Source organism: Merops nubicus, unplaced genomic scaffold (assembly GCF_000691845.1).
Source record: "Merops nubicus isolate BGI_N331 unplaced genomic scaffold, ASM69184v1 scaffold47466, whole genome shotgun sequence".
NCBI classification, from domain to species: Eukaryota; Metazoa; Chordata; class Aves; order Coraciiformes; family Meropidae; genus Merops; species Merops nubicus.
This window is the reverse complement of record NW_008613859.1, coordinates 8,749-26,860: the sequence shown is the minus strand read 5'-3', so window position 1 is coordinate 26,860 and position 18,112 is coordinate 8,749. Positions and strand designations below refer to the sequence as shown.

Genomic DNA, 18,112 nt, shown 5'->3' with positions numbered 1-18,112 from the left:
GCCGCGCTGCCTCCCGGCCGAGCCGCAGAACCCACAGCGAGGGCAGGCCGGGTTCCTGCCTCCCGCGGGGTCGAGCCCAGATGCATCCAGTGGGCTCTCTGCTGTTCCGTTTCACAGGAGAACAGGCTCTGTGTTTAATAATGGAATGTTTGGGTACGTCTGTGTGCCTGTACCGGTCAGACCGAGGCTGGACGCACACAAGCACGTACCCGTGTGTTCCGAGGGGTGCGCTCTGAGCCGTGCCGCCGGCGCTGGCGTTTGGCGGGAGCGCTCCCCAGGAGAGCGTGAGGCACCTCTCTGGGTGATCCGCGGCTCTCGGCTGAAACGCGGCTCCTTCCTTGTGGGAAGTGGCCACCAGGTGTCATCAGAATGCTTTTATTTTTATTAATTTCTCCCTTTTCCGTAGAAGCCCATGTACACTTTGTGTTCTTCTCCGGAAACTTTGCTAACCTACCACACAAATAATCCCAAATCCCGATGTCACCCGTTCAGCTGAAAACTCACACTACTCTTTTTGGCTGAGCTACTTGAACAGGCAGCTGGGGAGAGGAGACCGAGACGCACGGCAGGCCTGGGAAGACTCAGACAGGGCAATCCTGTTCTAGGGAATCTAAAACCAATGGTAGATACTGCAAGCTGCACCATGTGGGCCTGATTTCCCGTAATAGAATGTCATTCAAGTGCTACAGGCAAGGCAATTAAAATGATTACTCAGAAAATATTAGTAATTAAAATCTGTGAAATTGCCCTTTCTACTTTCTGCCATCTTCCCTCCTTAACACCTCTTCTACAATTTCGGTGTCCTGACTTCAAGCTGAATGTGTTTGTTGTTAGGCTGGGGTTTTAAAAATAATTATTTATTTAATTCAGCTATATCTTTTGGGCATATTTGTGTTAACTGTGGATAACATACGTTGAAATTATTTTCAGCCTACCTTTAAAATCGTATTGGTTAGGTTCTTAATATGCAGTGAGCTATGGCTCTCAGAAGTTAAGGTGCGGGTAGCTTGGTGGTTTTCAGTGCTACACAAGGGATGATTGTGGTTGTTAGTTTGTTACTTTAACTATTGCAGATACATGAGCGTGGAAGGTTCAAAGTCTGCGCTGTTTGAAAGGCTGTAGCTTGGCTGAAAGTCTCCTGTAGGAGAGTTTCTGGTGCCCTAGGAAAATGAGTGGGTTTACATGAAGAACAGGCTCACAATGCAAAGCTCCAAGTTCCAACATTCTTCAGCTATAAGGGAAGATACATGTTCAAAATGGGCAGCATCAAATACTCCTCAAAATGAAGGTGGTCTTTGTTCCATTTGAGCCAACAACCACATTGTCTTCTGTATGCTGTTACTGAGGAGACTATTCTCTTGGACTAGTCTCTCTGAAGGAAGCGAGGTAACTGTAAGGCTGTAAGACAGACCTGTGATTTGATTTAGGAAGGATGTTATGCCCTTGACAATGAGAAGTTGTTTATTTGACACAAAGGTCGTAGGTTGAGATGAGTTGTTCGCATTCGGTTTTGTGCAGGCTATTTAAGGAGCTCATTAAAATGATTTTGCTTCATTGTATCCGTGATTTCATTGAAAGAATTAATTGTCTGAAAAGGGGAATTTTTACTGGGAAAAAAAACCCGTTTTTTGTATGCCACATCCTTTACAAACACTGCAGACTGGTATTGAATACTGGGAGACAACAATACTCTGAGAATTGCTTTGGGAGTTCTAATGGCAGCATTAGCATAAAAAAATCAAAACCCAAGTGGAATTTAGTACTTGTATAAGCACTTCCTTTGGGTTCTTCTGTACTCATCCCAAACGCTTCCCTTAAAGAGCTGGCATATGGCCAAAACGAGAAGGAAATAAATTTGTACTGAGCATCAAGTCAAGGAACTTTGCAGTCTTTACAGGTTTATGGATCATCACTGTATTGTTTGAGTTTTGATCTTAATTTAAGATTATTACTTCTTAAATTTCATCTGAGGATTAGGGCAACAGCAGCCTTACACTGAAATTCTTAACTGCACTGTCTCCTCCTTTTGGCACAAAGGAATTATATTCTGGGTTTTGGACGAGAGGAAAAAAAAAGGAGAGAAAACACTCATCTAAATGTTCTCTATTTCCATCACAGAAAAGATCTGTCTGCAAATGACTGATACTTTTGTATAGAACTGTAGCAGATACTGTATCAATACACAAAAAAAAAAGCTTTGCAGGAAGAATACAAAAATCTGTGTTGTTACCTGGTGGCAGCTCAAGAAGTGGCATTTTTTTCACTTTTTGTATCCATTTTCCTCTTTATGAGTAGTGAGAGGGTGCTGAATTGCAGCTGTGGCATGTCTTTTAAACTAGATCAAACATTGAAACAAAGCCTCCACGATTCCGACCATTTGGAAATCCTAATGAAAGAGGAGAATCTTTAGCTATATTGGTTTCTGTGACATAGTCAAAGTATTGGGTATTATTTCACTTGTAATTTAAAAATGTGTGTGGCTCCTCATATATTCGGTAAAGATTTAGATATTTGGCCTATGCCAATGTAACATACATAACAAATATTTTGCTTCTGAAGATTTTAAACACCTTTCACTTTTTTTTTGGGTACTTGGAGAGTTATCGTAGACAAGCCCTATGTTAAAGACCTAGCTTTTATTTCCAGTAGAATTACTGAGGTTAGCTCTTTCTGCTCAAAAACGCTGGGGCCACAACAGGTTTCCTTCTGAAACTCAGGACCAGCAGTGTGCTGCAAAGAACCTTAAATTGTGTTAGGTAATGTATGACTGTCTCCAAGCAGAAGAATTTGTTAACCTGAAGCTAATGTGGCAAATTAATTTTTGGTCATATCCTTTAAGAATCTGTTCAGCTATACTTGATTTATATGAACATTAACTAAAGATTTATGTTACAAAAAGTCAACCCACTTTTGAGTTAGAACAGCTTCATTTTGAACATCAAATATGATGTTAAGAGAGCCCTGTTTGACAGAACTGGGTTTTAAACTGTGGAAATACTGGAGTACTAATTGACTGGTGTCTGCCTAGGTTGGCCTTGATCCTGTGCTATGGTGTCCTGCTGTGTCGTGCCTAGAGATACCATTGGTGCAGTCTTGGAGCCTCCACAGATCCTCTTGGGTTTCCTTCTGTAGTAAAGCAGTTATGTATTGTGGCACTTTGGGTATTGGTTACTTGTAAAAATGTAGCTGGAATCTTTCAGAGGTGAAAGTGGAACAAAAAACACGAGAGCTTGCATCCTGCATCATTTTTAGTCTTCTTGGTCCATGAACAACGTAGTTCAAGCTCTGTTCTTCCCCACTTCAACTGGTATTTGAGCGATATCAGAAGCCTTATTCTGTCACACTAATAAGTAGGAGTTAGACTTAAGCATGAGCTTAAGCTGCTGTGGCTGCAGAGGGTTACTTGTTAAGTCTAGAATGTGGTTTTGGCTATCAGTTCTTTAAGGAAATTTCAGATGACGATTCTTTGCTCCTGATGTGATCTCTGTGCCAGACTACGGTTGGATCCAAGATTAATTTTGCAAAAAGAAACTCATCTAAGCGTATGCATTATGTGGTCACTGGGACTGCACCAACTCGGAGCCCTGTCGATGCCTTCTTTGATGCATTGGTTCCTGTATTAATACCAACTGTAGGCTGGCCCTTAATTAGTGTAGTGGCTTTGATGAGAGCAGAGGTGAAATGCTTATGCAGGCTGAGGATTAGGACCGCCCAGATTTGTGGCCAGTTTGTTGCTTTGCCATTCTCCTCCTGTCCTGTGGCAAGTAGCCACAAAGTAGTGACACTAGCCGTTAAGTGTCTACCTCAGAAGATGGGTTCTTGTCCTAATGCCAACTGCAAGACAGAACTAAAAGAAACTGAAGGCAATTTAGTTCCTTAGATTAATTAAGATAGGGGTAATATTTGAGAAACGACAGCAATCACCTCATTGTTTTCTCTTATACAGAATTCTTTCTGGATTATGGTTTCATGCAGGTGCCCACTCCCACTGAGCGATACTTTGGCACAGTTCATACGAAGCTGGGACAGAGGCAAATCTACCTCTGGGAAGGGTGTGTGTTGGGAGATGATTTTCATGAAAACTCAGGTGTGGTGTAGAGATGAAATTGGTAAAGGTTTCATTTGGTTTGTAGTTGTGACTTCAAACAGTTTACAAAGATAAAACAAGAGGAATACTTTTTCATTGTTGTTTCCTAAGTACTTGAAAAAAAACAAAACCTTAATTGGTGCAGTACGGTTGAGTTGAAGATGAGGCTGGGCACCAGAACTAGGATTGTGATCCAAGATTTTTGGTAAATCACAGAGCAAGATGAACTTCTATTGGAGAGCTAGCGAACAAATGCTGAGAAGTAAGGCTAAGCCTGCAGATACTCCACAGGAAGAATCATCCATCTTTTTTGAGGTGTGCAGGTGGCTAGTGGAGGTGAGCTGAATCTGCCTGCTGTGGCAGGAAGGCACTTTCTGAGACCAGTGACACCTGCCCCTGACAGCTGGGCAGCATCCACCTTGGACTGTTCCTGAATCTTTGGAGTGATCAAGGTGTGACAGCACTTTAAGGTTTAAATCAGATTATAGGATGGCTTGAAGCATGTCAGAAGAGAATATGGTGTGGAGCCACCAGTTCTTTACTTATTAATATGTCTAGAATGTATTAATTTTTGTTGATGGGCAGACCCCTAATTGTCCCCACACACACTTTGATTGATAGTGGAACTTTCCCATGCAGGTATTAGTTCACTGCTGGACAGGTTCTGTGATAAATCAAATGCTCTGAGAGGAAAATAGCCTAAAAAACGATGGAGCATTGGTTTGAGATTGCAAATTGTCTTGTACAGCAAGGACAAAATTGCTGTTCTTCCCCAAGCCATGCATGGAAAGAGAGGTCAGGTCTCATGGTGGGCTGGGAACCTGCTGCAGAGGAGCAGAGAGACAAAGGAGCCATGGCCACTGCATGCAAACAGTTAGGGATGGACTTGTGGCACTCATCAATGAAGTAATTTCTTAATATTTCCCAAGTTACATAAATAAAGCTGTACTGCAGTTAAACAACACAATTTTAAGCTGATTTTTTTGACCATACAGACCTGATGGTTTTACTTCTGACTGATTGTGATGGTTTCTACCATGGTTTCATGAACAAGGAAAAATAATAATGTATAAGAAAATCACAGTTAGAGAAGCACTATCTGGATTCTTCCAAGGTCTGTTGTGATCTAGAGGTGGTTATTCTCTTGTTCTTTAGGTGTAGCTAAAAGCTAGCTTGGTGTAAGTTTGGCCAGTACTTTAGCTCAATGAGAGACTGAGTTGAAAAGCTGCTCAATGTAGGCAACTTCTGTGCACTTAATTCCTTATAGGCCTTCCATAAATTATTATTAAGCAGAAAAGCATTTTTTTTTTTTTTTACTTCTATATATAGGTAGTAAGTCTAACTGATTTGAGTATATTTTGCAAGTTTAATACTTTCTTACTTTGTCCTCAAAAATAAGCTTCTTTTTTATTTTAGCATGTACTTGAATAGTTTGTTTTGTACCCTGTGTTGTGTGTACCAACACTGCAATTACTTAGTCTTGTCAGGAAGTACTTACAATTGTGGTCGTGGCCTCACTCAATGGGTAGCTGAGCAAAAAACTGGATACTTGGATCTGCAACAAATTGATGTTTAAATCAAAGTGTAAAGCACATAGATAAACATTCAGTATTTAATCATCTGTTAAAATGAAATGCATTTTCAATTCTCAATCGCTTCATATCAAAATGAAAAGCTAATAACTGTCAAGATTTGATTTCCCACCCTCATTCCTCTTACAAGCTGTGTTGGTAGCATCAGTTTTCTAGAGGTGACATCTTTTTGGGAGCAGGAAGGTCACACTGTGTAGTTGAGCAAAAGATTTTGGTAACTGGAGTTGGATGGTTAGAATTTGTGCAGGGGTTCCAAGATGCTGCCCTTCTCTGCTCTGCTATTTCATGACTTTTTTTCCTCCCTCCCACCCCTAACCTGAGAAATGAAGTTTCAGTGGAGATTTTAGGAATGATGGGGAACTACACTTGGAGTATATCCTTTTAGAACATCCCATATCTGGTTCCCTGAAAGCTGTTGGTGTTTCATGTCCCAAACAGACATACAGAAACAAAAACTAGGCTAGTCTGGCCAAGTTTAAGCATGTAGTAAATGGCTTGATTGCACACAGGCTATTGAAGTGAGTGCTCACTCACGTGGTGCTCATCACAGCAACAGCTCTCTGACCAAGTGCCTAGAATTTGGTTTGATTTGTATGTGTCATAAATTTAGACAGCATGCTGGAAATGTAGCCTCGTATCTTTCACCATGTCTGTCTTTCTGCCCTGATTTTTATTTGCTATATTACTTTTTTTTTTTTTACTTGCGTCTTTTAACTTCTGGTTTTGCATAAAAGACTAATAATACCTCTTTTGTTTTACAGGTACTAAGCCAAATGATCTACAACTGATAATATCAATGTTAAGAATGGATGGGGAAGAAGATAAGAAGGGAGATGATGCTGATGAGTGTTTACAAACTCTGTTGACAGAAGAATCCCGGAGAAATACATCAGGAGAAAATGCTGGATGTGAGTCGGCGTCGCAGCAGGAAACAGGGCTTAGATCAGATGAAGTGTTCAGGGACCTTGAAAAGAAAAGAAAAGAGAATGGCACAAACAAAAGGGCACTGTCAGGATCACCAAACCTGGATGTTGTTGAAGCAGACAAACCTGAAAATGTCTCCAGAAAAAGAAAGTGGATTTCTGAGGAAGACATGAATGATAGTGAAAGGAAACTGCAGAAAGTTGTAGCTGAAGAAGCAGGTAGTATGGTAGCTGGAGCTGCAAAGAAGGAAGGAATTACCAGTTGTCTTGGTAATGACATATTTAATTCAGATGCCCTGTGCCTGCATCGTGATTTCAAATGTGATGATGGCCCTGTACTAAAAATTCACAAGGAAAATAAATATTCAGAAGAGATACCAGCTGCTGTTCCTGAGAAGTTAACTTCTTCAGGAGATACCAGTGTTACCTGTACAGCTGGAGACACGGACAAAGATCTTAAAGGCAAAATGAGTGATCAGTGTTTGCCTTCCTGCTCTGATATGGAAAAACATAAACAAGAAAGCCCCTGTGAACCATCCAAAGAGCAAACACACCCTCACCGTAGCTGCACAGCTGAATGTAGTTCAATGTTACATACCTGTGTTAAGCAAGATCATGAGAAATCCAAGATATTTTGTTGTGATCTTTGTGGTTTTCAGAGTGCTGAGGAGAATCTTCTGAATTCTCATTTCCTTGGAAAGACACACCTTCGACGCCAAAAGCTTGCTGCACGGGGAGGGTTTGTACAGATATTGACAAAAAAATCCTTTAAAACCCAACAATCTACTGCAGCCAAAGAGAGGAATGTCAGAGCAAAGCCTAGGACCAGTAAATTAAAGGGAAGAACTGCTGATGCAAAAGAATTAAGTGTTTGCAGTGCACTGAAAGGCTCAAAAGTAAGCTTGTCTAAACCAAATGATAGCACTGAACTTGTTGAAATGATACCATCTCCAAATATTCCCACTGAGAAAACGGATACAATGACAGAAGAAATGTTGCTTTCTTCTGGTGTAGAAGGAAATGATGAAGACTGTATTGAAAAACTAGAAATGCCAGGGCCCTCAGAAAATATCCTGCAGAAAACAAAACTCCCTCCAAATACCAAAAAGCTAGTTAGCAGTTTAAACATGTCAAGGAGATTTGATAGACTGGAACACAAAAGACATGTCTTGTTAAGGTCTTCATTTGGACAGAGCAAGTCTTTTAGATTAAAAAGGCAGGTTAAAAGAAGGTACAGTTTGTTGGGTAAGAGAGGCAGGTCTGAAATTCGGAGAGTACACATGAAGCATATCTCCAGCACACAGCTTAAACCTGATGATTCAAGCCCTATGTCACATATAGAATTAGAAACAGATGCTAAAAGTAATTGTAATACTACTTCAGAAATACAAGATCTTACTGAAGATAAGCCAGATAGTCTTTCTTCCAGCACTACAGATACTAAAGATTCTGACATTAAATTTTCTGCTGATTGTGGTGTTATTCATACTTGCATTGATTGTGGTCATGTTTTTGAGAACAGAAAAAGTTTGGAAATCCATGTTGCAGAGTTTCATTCAAAAAGGATCCAGTTTCATTGTCAGACATGTAGTTATTCCTCTGGAGTCAGGGAAGACATGAAGCAACACTGCCAGGACAGTAAACACCAGATGGGTGATTGTAGCTTTAACTGTCAACTCTGTTCATTCACCAGCTTGAATGTGACCAGCCTTCAAAGCCATATGAGTGAAGCACATAATATGTCCCATAGTTGTCCAACTTGCATTCTTTTTTTTCAATCAGAAGAAGAGCTGATAAATCACCAGAAAAATGAGAAACATGATGGTTCATTATTTCAGCAAGCTACTCCAGTGAGTAACAGTGATCAGAGCTTGCAAGTGGTACTTTCTGCTGACTCGGTATCGAACAATAATCAAAACTGTGCAAAGGAAATGGAAGTATCAATGAAAGCAAAAACTCCAGACTCTTCCTTCATAAATCACAGAAATGAACTAAAGCATTCTGTTTTGAATAAAACCCAATTTCAATGTAAAAAGTGTTTTTATAAGACGAGATCTTCCACGGTTCTTACAAGGCACATAAAGCTCCGCCATGCACAGGAGTATCACTTCCTTTGCAAAGCATGTAATCTGTACTCCCTGAGTAAGGAAGGAATGGAAAAGCATATCAAAAGAAGCAAGCACCTTGAAAATGCCAGGAAAAATAACATTGGACTACGTTTTGAAGAATGTATTGAAAAGGTTTGTGTTGGTGTTGGTGGTATTAGAACTGTGGTGGACCCTTCCATTTCTGGGAGTGGGAGCACAGAGTTAGATAAAGAAATTATACAAGTTTCATCCTCTTCTGTGGAAAACATATCGAGAGCTAAGGAATTCATTCCACTTGATCAAAGTATTGGTGAAAATGAATTGGTTTTAGCTAATGCACCCAAAAGAGGGAAACCCAAAGGCATTATTTCTAGGACGTGTACCCATTGCGGTCTTTTGGCCTCCAGTGTTACAAATTTGACTGTTCACATCAGACGAAAGCACAGTCATGAGTACAGCTATTTGTGTAACGTTTGCAATTATTACACTGTAACCAAAGGAGACATGGAACGCCATTGCACAACCAAAAAACACAAAAGTCGTGTTGAAATAGAAGGACGTGGAAAACAGACCTCGGAGATCATCATTAGCCCTGAAGGAGGTAATTTTGAAACCGTGAGCAAGAAGGTGAACAGCCCCGTGACTGGCTTGTGTGAACATGTTGAGGATGGTAGCCAGTCATCAGATTTGGAAAATTCTGTCTTAGACAATCAAGAAGTTGAGCAAGGAGATGCTGAACTAACAGATGTAAATGCCAGCAGGCTGCCAGCTCTGGAGAATAGTAACAATCCACTGAATACAAACCAATGTGTAGTTCTGGAACCAGTGAGGGTTACTCAGGATGGTGACCCGTGCTTCCAGAGAAGAGCAATGGGCGCAAACGACAACAAGTGTGTACACTGCAGCTTCATTGCTCATTCTTCTTCTTCTTTAGAGCTGCACGTGAAGCGAAAGCACACAAAACAATTTGAGTACTACTGCATGGCTTGTGACTACTATGCTGTTACTCGCAGAGAGATGATTAGGCACGCAGCAACAGAGAAACACAAAGTTAGGAGAGAATCTTATGTTTATTCTTCTTCTGGGGAGGAAGCAAACACAGCAAATGTCACTAAAGAAGGCACTGCTCTGTCTCAAGAGGAGCATCATCACAGTGTAGGAGAATTGAAAACTGGTTTAGGCGAAGCAAAGTGTGCCAGTGACGCAACAGAAGAAAGTGACCATATAAGTAAAAGCTTAACTGAGTGTGTTGTCTTAGATGAAAACACATCTTTTTTTTAGGTGGCAATTCCCCAAATGCAGTAGAAGGTGAGCTTGAAGAGGAGTCTAAAAATGGAGGAGAAAACCTTATTTGTGAAGGACTCCAGCACACTCCTCAGAAATATGAAGAGGTTAAACTTGCCAAGGTAGTATCAATTACAGAAACGGGAACTCCTGAGTTGCAGAAGAGTATGCATGGTCAGGAGCTGCTCAACTCAGGTGATGAATGCACTGCGGAAAATCAAAATAGATCAAGCAGTGCAAACTTGAATTTAGGAAAAGACAAGGAAAGCTTGGAAGCAGGTAGAGAAAACCCTGAAGCAGAGTGCAGAAACACAGACATTCTCAAACAAATACCACTGAAAAAAAATAACCCACTTACTCTAACTCTTCCAGAAACAAGTAGTGCAGTAGAGCAATCAAATTTTGCTGGAAACATCAGAGAAATGGTACAAAATATACATAGTTTAGAGGGTGACAGAAGTTTCAAAGAGGATCCTACTGGGGAGGCGGAAGAAGCCCTTATGGAAGCACAACGTGAAGCAGAAGTAACTATAAATAACAGCGTTTGGGAGGCAGATGGCTCAACAGCTGAGGGCATGCAAGAAAGTAGTAATGAGGCTTTAGAAACAGTTATCAGTGCTGATGATAAAGGAAAGGCAGTGCAAAATTTTGGCAAGTTTGATTCTTCTATAGTGAGGTTAAAAAGCCATCAAGATGGGGAAGGCACTGACCATTCTGCTGAAGGACAGCTGTCGGGTGGAGTGAAAGCTGGTGAGCTCGCAGTGAAAGCAGAGCCCGCACCAAGCGGTGGGAAGAAGAAGAAGTCAGAAGGAATCTCCCTGGGGGAATCGACACGGATTCGCTGCGATGACTGTGGTTTTCTAGCAGATGGTTTGAGCGGACTAAATGTTCACATAGCCATGAAACATCCTTCAAAAGAAAAGCATTTCCACTGTTTACTCTGCGGAAAATCATTTTACACGGAGAGCAACCTTCACCAGCACCTGGCCAGTGCCGGGCACATGCGAAACGAGCAGGCCAGCGTGGAGGAGCTGCCCGAAGGAGGTGCCACCTTCAAGTGTGTCAAGTGCACGGAGCCCTTCGATTCGGAGCAGAGCTTGTTCCTCCACATCAAAGAGCAACACGAGGAGCTGTTGCGGGAGGTGAATAAGTACATTGTGGAAGACACTGAGCAAATAAACAGGGAGAGGGAAGAGAACCAAGGCAACGTCTGCAAGTATTGTGGGAAGATGTGTAGAAGTAGCAATTCCATGGCCTTCCTGGCCCACATCCGTACCCACACAGGTATGGAAACGCGCTCTTTGCAAGTGGTCTCTTTCAAACCGAGTGCGTTCGTCTTTTTTTTTTTTTTTTGGTTGTTAATCTCTTTAACATTTCTTATGAACTGGCATTCATATGGCCTGGTGAGCCCTTGATGAAATTCAAAATTACCTAAAGGGGTATGAAAATACAGTGATCAAAGGGCAGAAGATGTAAGCGCAAGTCACCCTTCTGCTTTTTGTTTCATAGAGAGAGATTTCCTTCCCTTTAATCTAAATTGTAACCATTAATTGGTTCTTAAATTTATATAAAGAAGCAGTGGTGCTTTGAGAGAACAATTAGCTGCTCTTTCTAACTTCCTCTTCCTTCCAGTTGTTTAATATCCCAATTGTTTATTTCATTTCAATTCAGTTACACTTTCAGCATGACATAATGCTTCAGGATAGATATTTGATATTACATCATTCCTAAATAAATACCAATAAGAAACAGACAGAGATTTTTGTAGAAATAAGTTAGGGAAATAATTGGATTTGGTCAGCCTTTTCGGAAGGGAGCCTGTAATGCTGACGTGAGGCACAGGGATGTAACACCTGATTTAGTTTCTGTGCTGATCATACTTTTAATTCGGTTTTATGTTTAATTTTAAGTGGAAAATTTAAAAACAGTTTTGTAGAAAAATGCATAAGCTGCAGTTCTAAATTTATGTAAAAATTCACTGCGATGTTTCTATAAACCTGCCATACATTCTTTATTTTAAATAGACAGCTTTTCTAAATCACTGAGCTCTGCTTAGACAAGTGGTGTCTCCACGGTTGAATTTATGAGTGGATTTGAATAATAAATTCACATTTCAATGAACATATTTTCATTAAAACTGTAAGGTTTATTTTACTGTACTTTTAAATAATGGCTTATTATGGTAGCTATAGTTTAAATTCATGCAGTATTTGAAACTTAGTGCATGGTTACAAGGAAGAGAACAAAAAGGTAAGAAAAAAGAAGCATAAAAGAATGGTTATTCCTGGCATAATCCTAAAATAGTTTTGTAAGGTTTTTTCTTATGAAAAGGCAAGGGCGTGACTGGACAACAAAGTTTAAAATTAATCTTGGGGAACACAGACATTGTATTTCAAACCTTTCAAAGTAGTTTACTATAACTGCAGTATTCATGTGTGCCAATAACTCGCATACTTAATACTTCCAGCATTACTCCTGCCCTGCCAATAACGTGGTTCTCTGTACTGCTTCAGCTCCCACCCAGCTCTGGGGGCAGCGTAAAGGCTTCGGCGGGACGCCCGTGTTCCCGTGGTCAGGACAGCTGTATAAGCCCTTAATGTGCCCTCTTACGGCAGATAAAACTGAATAAAACTAAGGGGGAGGATGCTAATGGAGCTCTCTTTAGAATTCTTTATGCAACTGTCTGGTCAAGACATGTTGCTTATAATTGATGTGTCCATTACTTGAATTCTCTTGTAATTATAGTCAATAAGTCTTGTAAATGTGTTAAAGCTCACTAAAAGCATACAAATTCAAGAACAGAGTAAGGCTAATAATTTAAAATAATCAATGTAGGCATTTCAGCACTTAATTTCCCTTGTGTGTTGATAGCTGATCATTCTTAATCCATTAAGATTTATTTAGTCGTTTACAATGCAAAATAGGTTTGCACTGGTCACTTGTGCCATTTGAAAATGTCCACCAGGTTAAGTGCAGAATGTAGTCCATTAGTCTTCCTTGACTATATGTATTAATTGCATTTAAAATCAAGTTAATGTGGATGTGAAAGTGAGGTAACTATCAATATATGACAAAGCAACCCTACTTACATAAGTTACATCATTGATTGTAACATTTAGTAAAAGTTAGTGTACTTTTTAACATCTTGGGTGTAGGTCTCATCATGAAGTATATTTTTATTGTGCTTTTGGATGGCCCGAAATATGCAAAGCAGTGAAAGAATACATTTCATTCTGCAAGTCATTTTTTGGTGGTGCGTGCGGAGGAGGTGTAGGAGGGGTACAGGATTGAGTTTTATCTGCCCTCTTTCTCACAGCACCTTGAAAAAAAAATGCTTTTCTTATGCTGTGCTTATTCGCATAAATAGTAATGCGGAGACTTTTATTAATAGTTAATGGGAAGAAGCCTTTCTCTTCCAATCTGTATTTTCATATTTGTGATTTCCTTTGTGTTTTATAGAACCTTTTCTTCCAGTCTGTATCAACAATGGATGCGGTTGAATAAGAAACAAATATTTTGGGGTTATTGGGAGTGGTGGCAGAGGCAACTGGCCTACTCCACCAACTACAGTATATACCCTGGCTCGTAATGTTGGCAAGGTGAAGTGCAGTGTTTAGAGCTTCTCATCTCTTCCAGGGTAACACTAGGTACACCAGGAGCAGAGCTGCACATTTTCCCATTTATTGTTCTGGTTATGTGCTTTTAAAAAAATGTTTCTTCATCATCCAGATGTGCATATATATATGTTTATACATGCATGATGCGTAACCGTATCCAACTCCTTGCATTTTTTTCTTTTACTGAGTAATTGGTGATGGTTCGGGGTGGGGGCAAGGGAAAGTTGTAGAAAAATCCAACTAATGATTTCCATTAATAGAAAAACAATGTTTCAAAACACCGTTAAATAATGTAGGAGATTTTCACATTGCAAATGAAAGGGAAGCTTTGCTAGAGAGGAGATAACAAGTAAGTCCATCACATGTTGACAAGTGAAAATGAGGAAGTGTAAAGAAAAATAAAAGGAGTAGTAGAGGTGGAAGACTTTTTACTTTGCAATTGATGGAGGTCCTGTAAACTTAATTAACAATCAACATGAGGAACAATCACATGCAACCACATCATCTATGTTTTGTTTCTCATCAGATTTCTTAGTTAATGGAAGGTTTGCTCAACGTGTGGTATCTTACTCCCCATGTCCCAAACACAGGAGGAAATGGTATGGTGACGTTTCACGTGGCTCTGCTCACTTTGCACTGGGCCTGAGCTAGGGACACAGCTATGCCTGCACGTGCAGGTGACGTTGCTTTTGGCTGGGCAAAGATGACTTTGCCTTTGCCTTAAAACTGAGGCTGTAAATTTTTCTTATAGTTCGGGGTCTCTATTGTCTTAATGTAAAATAAGGACTAGGAACTTCACTCATTTGTGTAAAACAGTAGCATGGTTTGTGTCTGTCTGACCTGAACTCTTAAATTTAGTCTATTTTCAGTTTAATGTGCTTTTTTTTTCCTCCCAATTCTCTTGTTAAAAGCCTTATTGTTTACTGCTGCCATCAGAAAATGTACACTTTGTTTCCGTGCCATAACTTGTGGGTAAAGTAATTTTGTGGCTCTTTTTCTTTTTTTGTAAAGTCACTTGGTTGGAAAGACGCTATATTGAAAGTATTGTTCTCATTTTTCCTGTGATCTAAAAGCCAAGCCACACTTAACACAGCATATGAGAACCATTAAAGTTTCTGATAATATGGTTAAGAAATGGTTAATTGCCTCAACATTATTTCAGATAGCCTTATGGCAAATATAGATTTTTTTCCTCCATTTGTTTAGTCTTAAGTCTAATGTATTCATCTTAAATATAAATTTTTGGGTTGTTCCATCCAAGAACATACTGGAACAGATTTGGCACCAGCAACCTGAAAGGGAGATGTGCTGCTTTTGTTTCAGGTGGCAAGTACCGACTGGAGCCTGCCAGCACCTGAATTTTCATGGAGTTTAAATAGAGATGTTAACAGATACTCAGCTCTGGATCTGTGAAATAAATAAAAAACCCCTCAAGGCCTCAGTGATTTTGGGATGAAAGCAGTCAACAGAATAATACATTTCTGTATTGTCAGCACACTGTAGCACGATTGGTCTGAACTCGAGTTCTTCACAAAGGAATCATGTAAATGGAAAACAGCAAAGGTCTTGTATGGGAGCCCTGTGGGACACCTGCAGTAACAGAATGAGGAACGAATTTACAATTTAATCAGTAGGAGAGAAACTAAGGGAACATAGGATTGAATCCACATGGTATTTGAATTCTATGACAAAAAAGAGCACTATAAACACCAATAGATTTTAAAAAATCCTCTCCAACTGTGGCCTTGATGTTATTAATTATGCAATTAGTCTTTAAGACGATGTTAAAACATCAACTTTTTATTTAATGCAAAGGTAGGCTTTTTTTTTTTTTTTGCATGGGTCTTTTTATAGAATGCAGTGTTGATTTGAAATGTCACCAAATTAATGATTAATTTTATTTTATCAGGATCATTTAAATAAACTGGGGTTTTTCGGTGTGATTGATAGAACGTGATTACTGCTAGCTGCAGTCTCAACCTGCTTTTGATATTTAAACATATAAAGCTGACTAGATAGAACCATTCAGGTGCTAAATATATTTTACATCTACTTCCAACAGTAGAAATGGAAGTATTAAGAGATCTGGCTTCATTGTCATTGAACTGTGAAATATTCAACCTTGTCTGCCCGTGCTTTAGTACTGTTGACTTTTTTATTTCAGTTAAAGATTAAAGTTAAATGCTTCATTTTTCGTCAGCTTTTGGGAATTAAGTTGAAATTTAAGAGTCTAAAAATTTTTACTAAGATCTTCAGTTTCTTGGAGGATATTCTGTTTTCAAGGGCAACGCAAAAAGGTTCATTGATCAAGTATGATACAGTGCAACATTTTTCTTATCAGAGCTCTTTATGTATATTTATTAAAGGTCACATTTCATATTATGCTTAACTGTATTGGAAGAATTACTTCACAAAACATCTACTAAACATAATATGGAGACTCTGTGACCATATTGTACTTACTTTTAACTGCAATTCTATGATTTTGATTTATTGATTTAAGGATATAGCAGTCAGAAAACTGGAAAGCACTACAGCATGCTTTAGGGTGGTGTTGATACGTAATAACGTGCCAAATTTAACTCTTTCAATAAAAGAAATAGTTTTCCCATTCTTGAGAGAGGATCACTGTTAATTAAGATAGACAAATAATTTGGTGTTTTTGCTGAACTGATGTGATACAAGAAATAAGCTGGTACTTCTTCGTTGGAGAAATAATTTCAGAGTTCTTTGGTCTGCAGTAGGCATTTAATATTAAAGTTTGTTCCTGAAATAAATAATAGCCAAAATGTCAATACTTCTGGTTTGCAGAATAATCATAAATTCTTGACCATAAAACAGTCATAAAGGCACAATATTTTACCCACTGTATATTCATACATTGCATGTCATTACAATGGCTAGGTGATGAATCATTTTCTCTGTGTGACAGAACAAATCTGAAATACCAATGCTAATGTGAAATCTATTCAAAGTCGGAAGACTTGTAAAATTGCTTTACTTTAAACATATTTCCTTAAAAAACTAGTCCATTTTGCAGTTTACACCAGTATCAAGCCACTCTAAGACCATTACCTCTCTTTCAGCATGAGGAAATGGGGAAAGGCGTAGAATAACTTTTGCCGTCTTGCTGAAAGGTTATCTGTAGTGTCTTCTCATGTTAAAATTTTGTGGGCATTATTAATAATAATACCAAAAAATGGGTAAATTGTTATTAAAAGTTAAGAGAGTAGTTTCTGTGATCTTGAACTTGAGGAAACTTGAGTAGGTGACATACTGTATGCACCGTCTGTGTCCCGGGAGTGACACGTCTATGTGCCAGATGCTTTTTTTGTTAGGCAAAAATTCAAGCAGGTTAAATATGGACTAGGCTTTTTTTAAGGTTATTTTTTCCACGGATTTTTTATTTCTTTAACCGTGGGTGATATATTATTCTAATTCAACTCATATCTTATGCTAAATTTTACTTAGGATCAAAGCCATTCAAGTGCAAGATATGCCACTTTGCAACAGCTCAGCTTGGAGATGCCAGAAACCATGTCAAGAGGCACCTTGGGATGAGGGAATACAAGTGTCATGTCTGTGGGTGAGTAAATTGAAACAGTCTCCACCATGGTGATCCAGGAGGAGAGTGCAGGATATGCATTGTTTCAGAATTGAAAACTGTGATGTGAGCAAGAGTGGCTAAAATTATGCATGCATATCCTCCTTTCCATTGTTATGGTAAATTCCTTAAATACAGTTATGACATTCTTTTCCCACTTCTAATCCTGCACTGAAGATGAGCAATTTTATGGGCTACAAGGTCAATTTGAACCTGTAATCTGTAAATTGACTAAATTATAGGATGTTCATTCACATTGCCAGGGAGAACTGTAAATTCCATTTAAAGACATAAAAAATATATAATATAGACTTTACTGTGTGGGGTTTTTTCTTTTGCTATACTGTTATAATTTTAGTACCATTAACAGATTTCTGGACTCCATTAGGGTTTTCATTCTTTAGGAAAACAAAACAGAAGACTGATTTTTCAAACAAACGGATCTAAAATATTGCAGGCATAAGACTTGAAAAATAAATCGAAGTCTTTTATGTACGCCCGTGTTCTTGTTTGTTACCCAAAAAAAATCTTGTTTTTCTTTTTTACTTAATCGTTATTTCCTCAGAAGGATCGTTCGTAATGTTTAATTGTCCTTCAAATGTGTTGCATTTAATAGGAGGCACTGAGATTCCTTAATGCAAAACTAATTAATTTAGCAGAAATGTTTAAAAGGTTTTAAAATGCCATGGCATATATGGTACATCATAGGACACTCAAAGTTGGATTTTAATACCCTAGTTCTGATTAAAAATATATTTTAATGTTATTATGCTGGAGAAATTAACTAATATATGTATCATATAAAAACACTTTGCTCAAACCTACGTAACCTGCTATAGCAGTCTTATGGCTAATGTTTAGAACAGCACAGGTTCAATTAGATGATGCAGTGCACACAGGAATGGTGTGGTGTGATGC

The 18,112-nt window shown here is 39.0% G+C and overlaps 1 protein-coding gene across 1 annotated transcript in view; it reads left to right on the top strand.

Moving 5' to 3' along the window:
• Positions 1-6,475: 6,475 nt before the first annotated feature.
• Positions 6,476-18,112, top strand: part of LOC103774601 (zinc finger protein 407-like) — a 20,369-nt gene continuing 8,732 nt past the window's right edge. Inside the window, 3 exon segments of the mRNA XM_008942012.1 lie at positions 6,476-9,959; positions 9,962-11,257; positions 17,062-17,176. Coding sequence (XP_008940260.1) covers positions 6,476-9,959; positions 9,962-11,257; positions 17,062-17,176 — 4,895 coding nt within the window.